The 14379-nt window shown below is 33.7% G+C and overlaps 1 protein-coding gene across 2 annotated transcripts; it reads right to left on the bottom strand.

The window, feature by feature from the left end:
• Positions 1-1258: 1258 nt before the first annotated feature.
• Positions 1259-8911, bottom strand: LOC125836603 (accelerated cell death 11). Of its 2 annotated transcripts, none has more exons than XM_049515794.1 (4): positions 8623-8911; positions 7834-8006; positions 2352-2497; positions 1259-1605 (listed from the first exon to the last, which is right to left on the bottom strand). In XM_049515794.1, exons 1-4 carry the CDS (start codon positions 8827-8829, stop codon positions 1499-1501), a joined length of 633 nt encoding a protein of 210 aa, XP_049371751.1. In that variant the 5' UTR covers positions 8830-8911; the 3' UTR covers positions 1259-1498. The 2 variants fall into 2 exon arrangements, with proteins under 2 accessions (XP_049371751.1, XP_049371752.1); XM_049515795.1 differs by having other exon boundaries at positions 1259-1602; positions 8623-8909.
• Between the last annotated feature and the right edge of the window lie 5468 nt (positions 8912-14379).

Here is a 14379-nt window from a genome sequence, read left to right as displayed (position 1 = left end):
TATAAGTTGTGTGAGGCTTATTATTTCATAAATTAGTGCACCAGGGCTTTTGGTTGTTTGGCAGAGAGGGGAAATTGTTAGTATTGTTTTTTTTTGGGAAGTAAATTATGCATTTGTATACACCACCTACTAAGCACAAATTAAATTTATTTATATAGTAATATAAGTTGTGTGAGGCTTATTATTTCATAAATTAGTGCATCAAGGAGTTCTAAGAAGAAATAAGAGAAGTATTGATCTTGAACTTAGCGCAAATTATTAGTTTTGTTTTTAAAGTATTGGCAATCTTAAAAATATCTCTCTACTTGACTAATTAAAATTAGGTATACTCATGATTTGTCACATGACATAACAGATAGTCTCAAAATTCTTGTAGGAGCCTGGGATCTTAATAAAAAGTCAAGAGAAGTGTAAACTTGGCGAGAATTCAGGTTCAGTTAGTCAAAAAAGGGGTATTTTTAAGGTTGTCAATAATTCGAAGATAAAATTAATAATTTGCGCAAAGTTTTAGGGATGTTTTCAATACTTCTTTTAAGAAGTAATTGAGAAGAGAAAAAAACAATTATTTAGTGTGTTACTTTATTGTTTTCAAATTATTTAATACTTCCAATATTTTTAATTTAGACTTTACACAATTTGATTGAAGAAAATGTTATTGAACTATTATTTTATTTATAACTCTGGTATATAGTTAGTTTCCTTGAGTGTTTTTGTCTTTGTAGAAATTTGAGTGTAAGACCTCATGGACCATGATTGATGAATTTTGAATCTAATATCTCACAATTCTCAATTCACTTCATTGATCTTTTAAGTGGAAAATGTCATTAAAATGATTGATTGTCATATAAAGAGAAGCGGTAACAATAACTAGTAATAAGTTTAATTTACTTTGAGTAGCTTTATTGAAAGAAATAATTATTTATCAATAAAATCAATTTAAGTATTTAAAGTATTTTTCAATAAGGAAAATGACTTTCCTTACTTGTGTTATATCAAAGTCATTTTCTTATAACCACCTGGACTTTAGTTTTATACAATATTTTCTCCAACTAACAATCAAATATTATTATACATTATTCTTTTAGGATTCAAAACTTTCTTCAAAACACCTGCCAGAACAACTAAGTAGGGAAAACACCAACATATAAGTTTAAACATAACCTCAAGCTCAGATGGAGATGAACTTGAGAACCTGGCCTTATTACATGGCAAAGAGTATGGGTAAGTAATTTTGTCACTTTCTATACTCAGTACATTAAACACTTAAGTCAAACTGAAGTGGTATTTTCTTTTTTTAAAATAATGAGCTCAACCTCGCCCCAAGTGCAGATAGATACTTTTCTGTTCTAGGGCATTTTTTCATTTCCCTGCTAGTAAAGATAAATTAGTTACAATCAAATATTTGGACCACTGCGTCAAATGATTATACATATAATAAATAGTGATTAGGGGTGAATCACATAAATGAATGGGCGTTCTGTCATCCAGTTCTTCATGGTCACCAATCAATACCCAAATCTCTTGAGGTGAAGAGTTTGTCAATGTACGTAATGACAGTCTCACACGAGGCGACATAATTTTGCATCTGCGTTCTTGCGGAGTCTTCTGAAATTAACAGAGAGAAACAACAAACTCATCAGGAAAATGAAAAAAAAAAAAAAAAAAAACTGGAACAGGTGGGCGGATCTAGTATCCCAGATCTTAGCACATAGACTACAAGGCATTTGATATGATCAGAGCCTCGGACAAGGATGGGTCATGAACTATGAAAATGCCTCAGACATTGGATACTCTGGCCAATAAAAAGGCAACTATCATCTAGGCTGACATAGAATGAGATGAACAACTATTAAGAAGAGCTTGTCAGCATATAAGTAAATCACAATTAAACACAATTTATTCCCTCGACAAAAGAAAGTGCAAAATCATTTCTGACCCCCCCCCCCCCCCCCCCTACCCAACAATTTGGAAGCTAAAACCAAATAAGGAAGTAACGAAACAAGCAAGATAAAAAATTTCGGAGTTGTGTCATGAAGTCCTTCCCAAGTGTGTGATAAGTGAGGCAAACTAAAAAACTGATATTGAGTTTCGTGTCATAGTATATAGGAGGAAGTTACTACAATCAGGATTACAATGTCCTAGAATTTCAGTCCATAATTCATTTTTAGCCCAAAACATATTGTGACATTAAGAATTTAAACAAATTACTCAACAGATTGGATAAAGCCAAACCAAGTTCACTTCAGAAAGAAAAAATAATGTATCAGAACAATGCATTAGACTCAAAAAGTTACTAGGTGAGTACTTAGTTGAGTCAGAAGTATAGGAAAGAAGCTGAACTGCACACTCACCATCTTCATTAAGTTTGATCATCAGCTGTTGCCGGGTGGGAAGGGCATACATTCCTGCAGACACAGCTTTCCTGATGGCCCATCCATGGTATGGAGCAAACACTTGTGTATATGCTTTTGATGCTGGATCCTTCAAGGAATTCCCCCTGCCAAAGACAGCAACCAAATTTGAACATCAAATATGGATATTAAAACTAAAAACAAACATATCCGCTAGAAGAGGTCTGATAAGACTAGTTAGTAACTGATAACAAACACTTGATCCAAAAAAAAAAAGTAACTGATAACATACAAATACTACAAATCTCATAGTACTACAACAACATTTCACGATATTTTCCTACTTCCGCACACCTAAAAAGAATTAACAAACAAGCGAAGTGTTTGAGTCATGTCCATCTATTGCCAATTCAGCCACCAGAAGGACAGGTTCATGTGAATATCACCACCGTGTCAAACAACAATTGATTGCAGATTATAATAGAACTCCATAAGATTATGCAACTTCCACGCACCTTAAAATCAACGAGCGGGATAAAATTTAAAATTTAGTATCTGCAATTATACAAACATCAACCTATGATAACGATTCCTCAACCACAAAGTAGATTCATGTGAAGATCCATCACCTTAAGCAAAAAAAACTGTCACTTCTCACACAAAGAAAGGTGAGACACACATGAACTGCTCTGGCACTGTCCTTCATAGATCATAAAAGCTGCAAATAGGATTATTTTGGGGAGTAGTCATGTTTCAAAGTGCTAGCATGAATTTCACTCCTACTCTACTCAGTCCTCTCTTCAGAGAAGAAAAATACATATTATTGCTTCTTTGGCAGGAAAACTAGGTATTGATAAGTTCCTCTGGCCTACTATTTCCACCGTGATCTTCAAAGGCCCTCATGCTTCTAGAACCATTACACCAACAAGCTAGCAAACTGGTCAAACAACCAATTTTCCATGTACACCGTAGCACCAAAGTAGATGACCCCTCGCCCTCTGGCACCCTGATGTATACAAGCTGTCAAATGTAATATACCTTACAGCTTCCACGATCCAATCAAATGTTCCCTTGTTTTCTATTAAGACCTCTATTAATAACTAAAACGACTTTACCCATTATGTTCATTGAACATAACATTACATGACCAAACAATTTCAAGTAGAGAGAGATATCATACTTTAAGCATTAGCATTACTTGGAGAATTAAGATATTTTGTACAGCATGGAATACAGAATCTGTCACATTTTGGTCTTGGACACCCAAAAAAATCATATAAGGAAATGCACATGAACATGAATTGGAGCATGCCTAAACTCTTGTGGAACACATAACCAGATGTGTCGACTCTCCAATTTCCATCCTCAATATGCAATAGAGGTACCACTCATCTGGACATAAACAAGGCACTTGATTTTGTATTTTGTATGTTGTAATACCCAAACTTTTCTTTTGAACTCAATATCTTAGGGGCCAAACATATAATGTTTTCTCGTAGAAAGTGTCAACCACTTGCTACTGCACTACCCAGCTGCCTCAGACCTCTGGAATATGTTTTGTTGTTTTTTTGGTCTTTCCTGGGTAATGCCTTTCTCTATTAGGGATGCTCTTGAAAGTTGGAGTTCACAGGAAGTTGACAAAGCCATCAAGAGTATGTCGATGACGATCCTTGGTGCTATCTGTTGGTGTTTATGGACAGAGAGGAACACAAGATGTTTTGATGGAATTTCAACTTCTAGAAATCTTTTGCAAGGCAGATGTCTAGTTAGCCTTTTTAGTTGGTCCAAATTGACCCTGTAAATAATTTAAAACTCTTCTTGGATTTTGTTAGCTCTATAGTTTAGAAAGAGGCTACACATCCTTTTCTTGTGAGATTAACTGATCTATCCTTGTAAATCTTGCATCTTCTTGATGCCTTTAAATGAATCTACTTACTTCATCAAAAAAAAAAAAAAGTTTTCTCGTGTAGACACATATAGGACAAAATATCTTCTGATTTCACTCCTTCCAACTCATCATCCAATGGGCCAAAGCTTACTTTTATGTAGTTATAGAAAAGAAAGCCAACTTCCAGGAAGCCATACAGTAACAGCCCAGTAACACATACACTCATTGCTAAACCCAAAAAGGCATTGCACATGTTGGTTTCAAGTCTTACTCTCGTAGTTTAGGACCTTCCGCTTTCCTTTCTAATGTGGGCTTCTAAGACTACCTTTGGGTTAACTCCGACAGCTCGCCAGCGAGAAGCTTGTCAAACCCTTTGTTCCTCCCTCTTTACCCAACAACTCTGTCAAGGAATATGTTAGTGATGTTGGAAAACCCCATTGCTATGGCATATCTTTTTCTTTGTTACTAATAATATTATTTTCCTTTTTTTATAGTTTAGGCAACGGAGAAAAAGAAATAATCTTATATATGACACCACAATCTCTTGTTCTTTTGCTTTTTTGTACTCCTGGTTTCAAAGCTTATGTTTATAGGTCTACACTACTTGGGAAATAAATGAAACAACCAAAAATGTTAATTCTTTATTGAATTAGCGAACATTGAAAGTTCTGGAGTTTCTCACAATGAAATATTATTTCCAATCTACTCATTTGTGGGTCCTTCTTTCTTTTCATGACATAAACATCAAAAGTTATAGCTCCTTATCAACAAGAGAAAAAAGAACATCAAAAGTTATAGCTTTTTCTTCACTCTGTTACAACAGATCTGAGACTAGAGCTTTCATGCTATTAGTACTCTTTGATGAAATGCTGGTTAGCTTAGACTTCCATGAGACTGTAAGCCTGAAGTAGAGTATAAAGCTTACAACATCAAGCAGTGATGTCGACAAAAAGATAGAAACACTGAAGTTGGAGGAACTTGCAACTGAATGATCAAATCCATTACATGAGTGTTAGGGTCAGTGTTAGTAAAACCAATAGCTTAAAGCCATGAAGCAATGCAAGAGGGACTATCGAGCTTCAAACAATGATGTGCAACACGATCCTAAGGAGGAGCAGTTGATTATGTGAATCTCTCTTTTGAAGAGTTTGATCTATATTAGCATTATTGTAAATTGGATGCAAAAATTAGTTATTTTAATCGTATGTGATTATTTAAGACTAAACTCATACATGTTTATCTCACTTTATCATTTTAAACTTACTATAACTTGTACGCTTCACTTCAAAGAAACGTATGGTTCACGTCTCGCTTTTCGCCGCTTTTCACCTCAATCCCCATGGAGTTTTTTTACTTTTTCGCTTTTTTTTTTTTTTTAGAAATGTAACAGTTAGTCTATATTTATCCACAAGTATACTACCTCAAAAGTGTAGTTCCCCTCCAAAAGTGTTGTAGTTACATAGGATCCTATACCTACCAAGTTACAGCCAATCTATAGTTGTGTTGATTACTTCTGAGCTATCTAAGACTACTTGTTTACACCAAAAATAATACAGAGCTAAACAGTTAAGCTTAAATCATTGTATGTTGCTCTGCTTTCCTTCATGACATCTCTAGTTCCTCTCTAGCCGTACTGTCCACCATATACATGATGGGACAATCTTCCATCTCTCCTCCTTTCTTCCTGCATTTCCATCTCTATTCCAGCACTTCAAAACCTCTTTGATCCTTCCTGGTTTCACCCATTTAATCTCTCTCATATTGGTGAACATTTGCCACAGCTGGGTTGTCCACTTGCAGTGTAAGAAGAGATGGTTGACTGTCTCTCCTTGCTCTTCACACAAAAAGCACCTGAAACACAGGTGAACGCTAGGGGTGGCAATAGGGCGGGTTAGGGCAGGTTAGGGCGGGGCGGGGTAAGCCTTGACCTATTAATATTTTGGCCTGCCCTACCCTACCCCGTTTAACATTTTTTTTTTAAATTAACCTGCCCCACTAAGCCCTGCCCTGCACTGCCCCATTACAATAACAGTGCAAGACCTCAAACCCATCAAGTTACATGATTTTTTAGGTGTATCAACCTTCACAAATTTGAGAAATTTAAATATTGGTAAGTGCTGGTAGGAATTGGAAGGAGTAAACTTGAAATTTTTTGGTATTTTTTTTTTGCATGTAGCACACTTATTATTCTATCACAATTGGAATGTAGAAAAATAACAAATCACACCTTAAATTACTACTATTAATTAATCACTACCTTACAAAATAACAAAATTCCAAAAATATTACTCTAATAATTTCAAGTGACAGTGACTATATAATGAAACCAAGAAATGGAAAAAATATTCCAACTAGTACTTTAAGCTGCAGAATTGTTGAGGTTTTTTCAGCCCGAAAGTCCCTAAATCGTTGAGGTTTTTTCAGCTTTCTTCACTGATTCTTCTCCTCTAGCTATCTCATCCTCTATTTTAGACCTTGCCCCGCCCTGCCCTAACCCATTAATATTTTTCTAAAATAATAATTTGCCCCTCCCTGCCCTACCCCGCCCCGTTTAAAGCTTCCCCTGGCCCGCCCTATTAAGACTATGCCCTGCCCCGCCCTCCCCCAATTGCCATCCCTAGTGAACGCCTCTTTTGTTCAGGTTCTCATGTGTCAAAACTGTCTCCTTAGCTAACAGCCAAGTAAAACAATTTACTTTATAGGGTATCTTGGTTTTCCATATCATCTTCCAAGGCCATTCTACTTCCTCAATGTCAACTGTGTTGAGATCTTCATATGTTGAATTTACTGTGAAACACCCTTTGCTCCCCACATTCCATACCAATGAGTCCTCTTCCTGAGACAGGTTACTAAATTGTGCTAAGGTAACCAAAAACTCAGTTATTCTGCACATCTCCCAATCATTTAAATTCCTCCTGAGGTGCAAATTCCACCCCTGATCATTCCATAATTCGGCTACAGTTGCTTGTTGCATTTGACATAGGTCGTAGAGGTCAGGAAACCTTTGGCTTAATGGGACCTGACCACACCATTTGTCCATTCAGAACGCCACCTTTCTGCCATTTCCCACCTTACAATATGATCTTTCTAGCACCAAATCCCATAGATCACTGATAGATCTCCATACACTAGACCCATAGGGAGGGGTCACCTTTGTTGTCATCCACTTATCCCTCATTCCACATTTTGCAGCAATCACTTCCTTCCACAATGAGTTCTCAGCATATGCAAACTTCCATAACCACTTCATCATAAGGCTATGGTTCTGAAACTTCATGTTTCTGATGCCCACACCCCCTATCTTCTTGCTTATGTTCATTTCTTCCCATTTGACAAGATGATACTTCCTTTTATCTTCATTTCCTTGCCAAAAGAAAGTTCTTCTGAGTACCTCTATTCTGTCAATTACACCAGCTGGTGCTGGGAAAACAGACATCATGTAAGTTGGTAAGGCATCCAGCACACTGTTGAAAACTTTTTCACTTTTAAATACTGGTAAAGATAAAGTCGTGCATCTAAATGATCTCAGAGTTCTACATTTCAAAATAGTAAAACAGAAATGTTAATAATAGAGGGACCAGATAAAAAGCATACTCTGCGGCTATAATCTCCTCGAACAAAACCTTAACCATATCCAGCCCACGCTTAACTCTTAACAAGTTCCTTGTATGACTACCTGCCTTCCTCACACAGTTTGCTTGAATATCTTGATCCATCATAGTGTGCAACGTTGTGATAGACTTTGATGCCTCTGCTAGATCACCCACCTGCGGTATTACCAATTGTCTAGTTACTCAATCAACCATATTTTTTATTAAAAATTGACTATACCTAAACACATATAGTCCTATGCAATATATGTTACCAAAGGCATGCATGATCAAAGGAAAACCTACTATCAGTGGAACCCAAAGGGCCAAGATTTTTGCTGTAAGCTAAATCCACAGTCGGAAAAAACATTGCAAGTAGAGGATCAATACACTACTGTATGAATACCCAAAATATAGCCTAGATTCCCCACAAAAGGCATATGAGGCAAGTGATCAAATTAATATATTTATATGATCACCACAATTCATAGTCCTTGAGATAATATCTGCCCCACTACACTTTAAATAATCAATTTGATCAATTTGTCATTGAACTCGCACATAACTTGATTCGATAAAAAAAACAAATATAAACATTGAAAAACAACACAAAATGTACATTAAAAGCTCTCTACTTTAATCTTCGAAAAATAGAAAATAATAGTAGTAATATTTACCAGCTTCCATACAATTCATGCATAATCAATGTGATCACAACTCAAAATTCATTTATTAGAACAAAATAAAATCCTCAATCAAAAAGCGAATTGGACTGTGAATCGGGGATGATAACCTTAGCAACGTAATCTAGCTCGGCAAACTTGAAGGCGATACCGAGGCAACGGAATAGAGGAGAGACCAAAGTGCAAGCGTGAGAGAAAGGAGCTACTTCCATCTTAGCAGCTTCATCTAGGGTTTGAGAATTCAAAGTGTTGGCTAGGTCTTTGAAGGCTTCCGCCATTTTCCTAAGAGGCTTCTCCTCAGCTGCGTGATTCGCCATTGAATCAGCACCGTGATGTCGCCGGGGTTTTTTTTCGTGGTAATGCTGGTCCGGGCCCAAGATATATTGCGTGAACAAATCTAATTCCGTTCCGGGCCTTAAAAAGTTATTCTTTGGAATCCCCCTCTTCACATGCACTCAATAATTTTGTTTTTTGTATAACTGAAAATATATATTTTTTCGTTTTTTTAATGCAGTTTATCAAAGTTATATATTTTTTTTAAATGAAAATGTAATATAAAAAAAATAAAAAATCTTCACCTCTGGAGTAATTTTATGATTTGGTGCTTAAATTTGAAATAAACATTTGTTTATGAATTTCAATTTTAAATTGTTTGGAAAGTAGAATTTTAAATTCGAAGTTGTGATTTTAATATTTAAAAAATATAAAATTTTGATTCATAAATTTATATTTTATAAAGAAAAATACTACTCCTATTTATTTTTTGTGAAAATAGACGCATGCTCTGGCGTGACAAGATTGTGCATACTATGTAGAATGATTATATTAAAAAATATCCAAACACTATCAAACTATGACATGTGGTTGAGTTGAAATCGAAGAAACACTAGTCATTTTTTACTCCGGCTTAGGGAACTCCTTGGAGTTACAATTTTGGTGTGACTTGGACTATTATTGCCTTAAGGCAATCAAGATTGCTCTGTATTTGAATAGCTTGAAGGACACTTTATAGATGTAGATCCATCATAATGACCCTCGAATAGATTAGCAGTCAACCTCAAGTCCGATATTGATTGCCCTCAATAAGCTTTGAGCCTAACGTCCGATTCTAGACACCTGCTCTTTTCAAAAAGGGAACTAGTGTGAGTCATTTCCAACTTGGGAGTGGGATTAGTTTTTTGGCCCATAAAAAACCCTATCAAGAAAAGAAAAGTATAACTTACATAAATCTCATAGTGTAAAGAGTATATTACATCTTATCCGAATACATAAGTCATCATCCGAATACATTAATTCACTATCCGGATACATTAATTCTAATACAAGAAGAATCTTTCTGTTGCGCCAAAAAGGGAATAAATTACGCTTACGTTTCTTCTTACTCTCAATCATACAGAGGCAAATCCTAACAAAATGAATAAATTCAAAATTTCAATTGCTCCCCCGTTCAACGAAGAAACCTTTCAGATTTGATTCAAAAACTTTTGTTGAATTTTTGGGTAAGCAAGGTGAGTTATGCGAGTTATGAAGGATACAAAAATGATGGAATTGTTGTTGGACAAACGATCTCCTTTTGAATCTTTAAGTTCATCGAAGATCCTTTTAATTTTGATTCAAGATTATCAAAAAATTTGAGATTTAAGATTCTTTCTTCTTCCAGTTCATCGAAGATCCTTTCAATTTTGATTCAAAATTGTTGAAAATTTTGAGATTCAAAATTCTTTTCCTAGTTTATTGAAGATCCTTTCAATTTTGATTCAAACTTGTCGAAAATTTTGAGAAGATACATCATGAATATCTTTGTTACTTAGCATTTTACTAGTTATGTATCTTGTTTAAATTGATAAGTATTGTATTTATACTAGATACATTAAATAAATAACTGTTGTCCATAAGATGTTAGATTTGAGATTGATACATTGCCGTGTGGTAGTTGCTATGTAATTGATACATTTAGTATAAATTCGAATTTACGTATCATATCTAAAAAATTAGTGCATGATACATTACTATTTATGTATCTCGTTTAAATTGATAAGTATTGTATTTATACTAGATACATTAAATAAGTAATTGTTGCCCATAAGATGTTAGATTTGAGATCATTACATTATCGTGTGGTAGTTGCTATGTAATTGATACATTTAGTATAAATTCGAATTTACGTATCATATCTAAAAATTAGTGCATGATACACTATTTATGTATCTCGTTTAAATTGATAAGTATTGTATTGTTACGGGATACATTAAACATGTAATTGTTGCCCATAAGTTGTTTGTTTGAGATCAATACATGTAGTATAAATTAGTATTTATGTATCATTCTTGTATAATTTGACGTAGCTATTTATCATATACAAAAAAAATTATGAATATGATAGTCAATGATTTAGTTATAAAATAGTTCTGCACATACATAACAAGCATATGATACATAGTCAATAAATTGAGCCTATTGTTCGTGTTTTCTTGTAAAAAAAAGAACTAGAAAGAAAAAAATAAATGAAGAACTACCTCTTGATTAACTTTAAATCATTAACTGGAGAGATAAAATATTTAAAATTCAAAATAAAGGAGTGAAGAAGGTGACCGGTGATTATAGGCATGAAAAAAGGGAGAAAATAGTGGAGTTGGAAGATTGAAAGTTATGTATCTGGAAATGAGAGAATTTGAGAAAAAAAAGGGATTTTTGTAATTTTTTAAAGAACAACTTTCACATATGGCAAACATAAAAATTATCTTTATATGTTATAGCTATAGTTTGCATAATTGCGCTCTATGACAAACTTTATGTTTGCTATTGAGCTTTTGATTTGTATAATTCCCTACAAACATCTAATTTTATACAAATTATTCAGTTTTGTATAAATTCACTTATACATCGTAATTTCTATAATAAGATCTGTATTTATATAATTATAAGAGGATGGCAATTATATATCGAATCAGACGGCAAAAAAAAAGGATGTTTTCTACGAATTACAATTAAAATAAACTATGGCTATAACATTTAATTTGAATTAATAATTTGTTATTTCATATAACTTCCCTTTTTTTTAAATGGTAGGGAATAATGGAAAATAGGGTACAAAGGGATGTGTAGTTAGGTAATTTTTCCAAAAAAGAAAATGCATCAAAAACTCTCTCTAAAAAAACTTGGGATAAGGGTTTGAAAAATACCCTAAATTTGGTCGGATTTGTTGTTGCGATACTGAACTTTCATGAGGACATATTACCTCCCTAGACTATTTAATACCGTATTTTAAACATATATATTTGTCCACGTGGACATAAAAAATAATGCAAAATTATAAATAGTAATGTGTCCACGTAGGCACACATATACATTTAAAATACACTATTAAATAGTTCAGGGGGTAAAAAATACGGTATTAAATAGTCTAAAGAGGTAATAGGTCGTTATGAAAATTTAGTATCGCAACAGCAAATCCAACCAAAGTTGGGATATTTTTCAAGACCCTTATCCCAAAAAACTTCAATGGAGAAAGGCTTTCGACCTTCTCCTCTCTCGTATTCCCTTTTACTTTGAGCAATTTACATTTTTATATTCTATCCCAATTTTGTTGGTTTAGCACAAAAAGAATATGAATCGTAATCCACTTACTTTTAACCCCTTTTTACAAATTGTACTACTAATCAAAATATCGATTTTTTCAATAAATAACGTTATTGTTGATTTACTGGATCAGTGGATTTATGTAAAATTGTGTGTATTTTAAAAGTTTGTGATAACATGTAATCGTAAAAAACTGTTAATAGAAAAAAATAGAGATATGTGTGTAGACATTGAAATTTTGTGGAACTCTACAAGATGTGTTCAATTCGAGTTGGGGCTCTACTAATTGTGTTCAACTCAAATTAGGATTCTTGGAGGCTACTCAACCTTAAACTATGCCTATATAAAGGGTATTGAATTCTCTTAAAACACATCTCAAAATTTTCATAAAGAGATCAAAATCTCAAAATATCTCATAAACTCTTGGGTATTTTTAAAGATCAAGATCTCGAATATTCCACAAAAGTTATGGAATATTCATATAGAGGTCAAATCTAAATCATCTTAGTTCGAGAAATACGCCACTAACGAACCTCGAATCATGAATAAATCTCAAGAGAGTAGAATCAAGGGAGGAACAGAATTGTACCCGCATATTTATCAATAAAGTTATGTTTCTTCTTATTTTATTGTGATTGCAATTCATTTTCTGTCACTTTAAAATTTGTTGCAAACAAATTGGCACGCCCAGTGGGACCAAATCTGCCATTCATCTCTTCTCTCTTAAATCAAATCTGAAACTGCAAATGTGGAAGAATGAGTACTTCAAGTCTCGTCTTTGAGTTTCATCGAGTCTACACTCCGACAAGCCTTGAAGCAGGGAGCATTTGTAGACATTGAAATTTTGCGGACTGTACAAGACGTGTTCAATTCGAATTGGGACTCTAAAAGATGTGTTCAGTTTCAATTATAATTCTTGGAGGCTACTAAACCCTAAACCCTAGTTTATGTCTATATAAAAGGTACTAAATTCCCTTAAAGGCATCTCAAAATATCCCATAAACTCTTGGATATTTTTAAAGATTAATATCTCGAATATTCCACAAAAGTCATGGAATACTCATATAGAGGTCAAATCTAAATCATCCCGGTTCAGGAAATACGTCACTAACGGCCCTCGAATCATGGATAAGTCTTAGGAGAGTAGAATCAAGGGAGGAACATAATTGTATCCACAATTTTTATCAATAAAGTTATGTTTCTTCTTATTTTATTGTGATTGCAATTTATTTTCTGTCACTTTAAAATACGCCCAGTGGGACCAAATCTGCCCTTCATCTGTTCTCTCTTAAATCAAATCTGAAAATCTGAAGCTGCAAAGGTGGAAGAATGAATATTCCAAACCCCGTCTTTGAGTTTCATCAAGTCTACACTTCGACAAGCCTTGAAGCAGGGGGCATTTGTAGACATTGAAATTTTGTGGGACTCTACAAGATGTGTTCGATTCGAGTTGGGACTCTTCTAATTGTGTTCAACTCAAATTAGGATTCTTGGAGGCTACTCAACCTTAAACCCTAGTTTATGCCTATATAAAGGGTTTAAATTCTCTTAAAAGGCATCTCAAAAATTTCATAAAGAGATCAAGACATCGATATATTGCACAAAAGACATGGAATATTCATATAGATGTCAAATTTAAATCATCCTAGTTCGAGAAATACGCCACTAACGGCCCTCGAATCATGGATAAATTTTAGGAGAGGAAAATCAAGGGAGGAACAAAATTGTACGCGCTATCTTGATGAATAAAATTATGTTTCTTCAGATTTTATTTTTGTGGTTTATTTAATTTCCATATGTTTAAAATTTGTTGCAAACAATGTGATTTATTAATACAGTGTATAAGAATATCTTGATACACATGCTTATGAATCATGATTTGTTCATTTTGTAAGAGTAAGAACGTATGAAAGTTTTGATAGTTTTCACTAAAAGATTTTTCATGTTTATAAAAGAGATATAACTTAAAATTTTCAAAATACATGTTCAAATAAAATTTCAACTTCAAAACAATCTCATTTCGATATGATTTAAAATCATGCCCAAAATCAACCAAAGTCGATCACTCTTTTTTGGGAGTGAACAAATAATTAAGAAATATTATAACTATTTTAAGTGAAAATAATATCTAGATAAAAATACCAATAGTTAAAATACGAAACAATTTTAAAATAGGACCATGAAGTTTGAAGCTTAAATTCCTAAAAATTAAAATGCAATTAAAAATTCAATTTTTTATGAAATTTGAAATAGGTTTTATGAGTGAAATAGTATAAAAAATTATATTA

The sequence above is a fragment of the Solanum verrucosum genome, unplaced genomic scaffold, assembly GCF_900185275.1.
Source record: "Solanum verrucosum unplaced genomic scaffold, falcon-dt-bn FXZP01000278.1, whole genome shotgun sequence".
Taxonomy (NCBI): domain Eukaryota; kingdom Viridiplantae; phylum Streptophyta; class Magnoliopsida; order Solanales; family Solanaceae; genus Solanum; species Solanum verrucosum.
The sequence above is the reverse complement of the archived record's forward strand: the minus strand, read 5'-3'. Positions and strand labels throughout refer to the sequence as shown.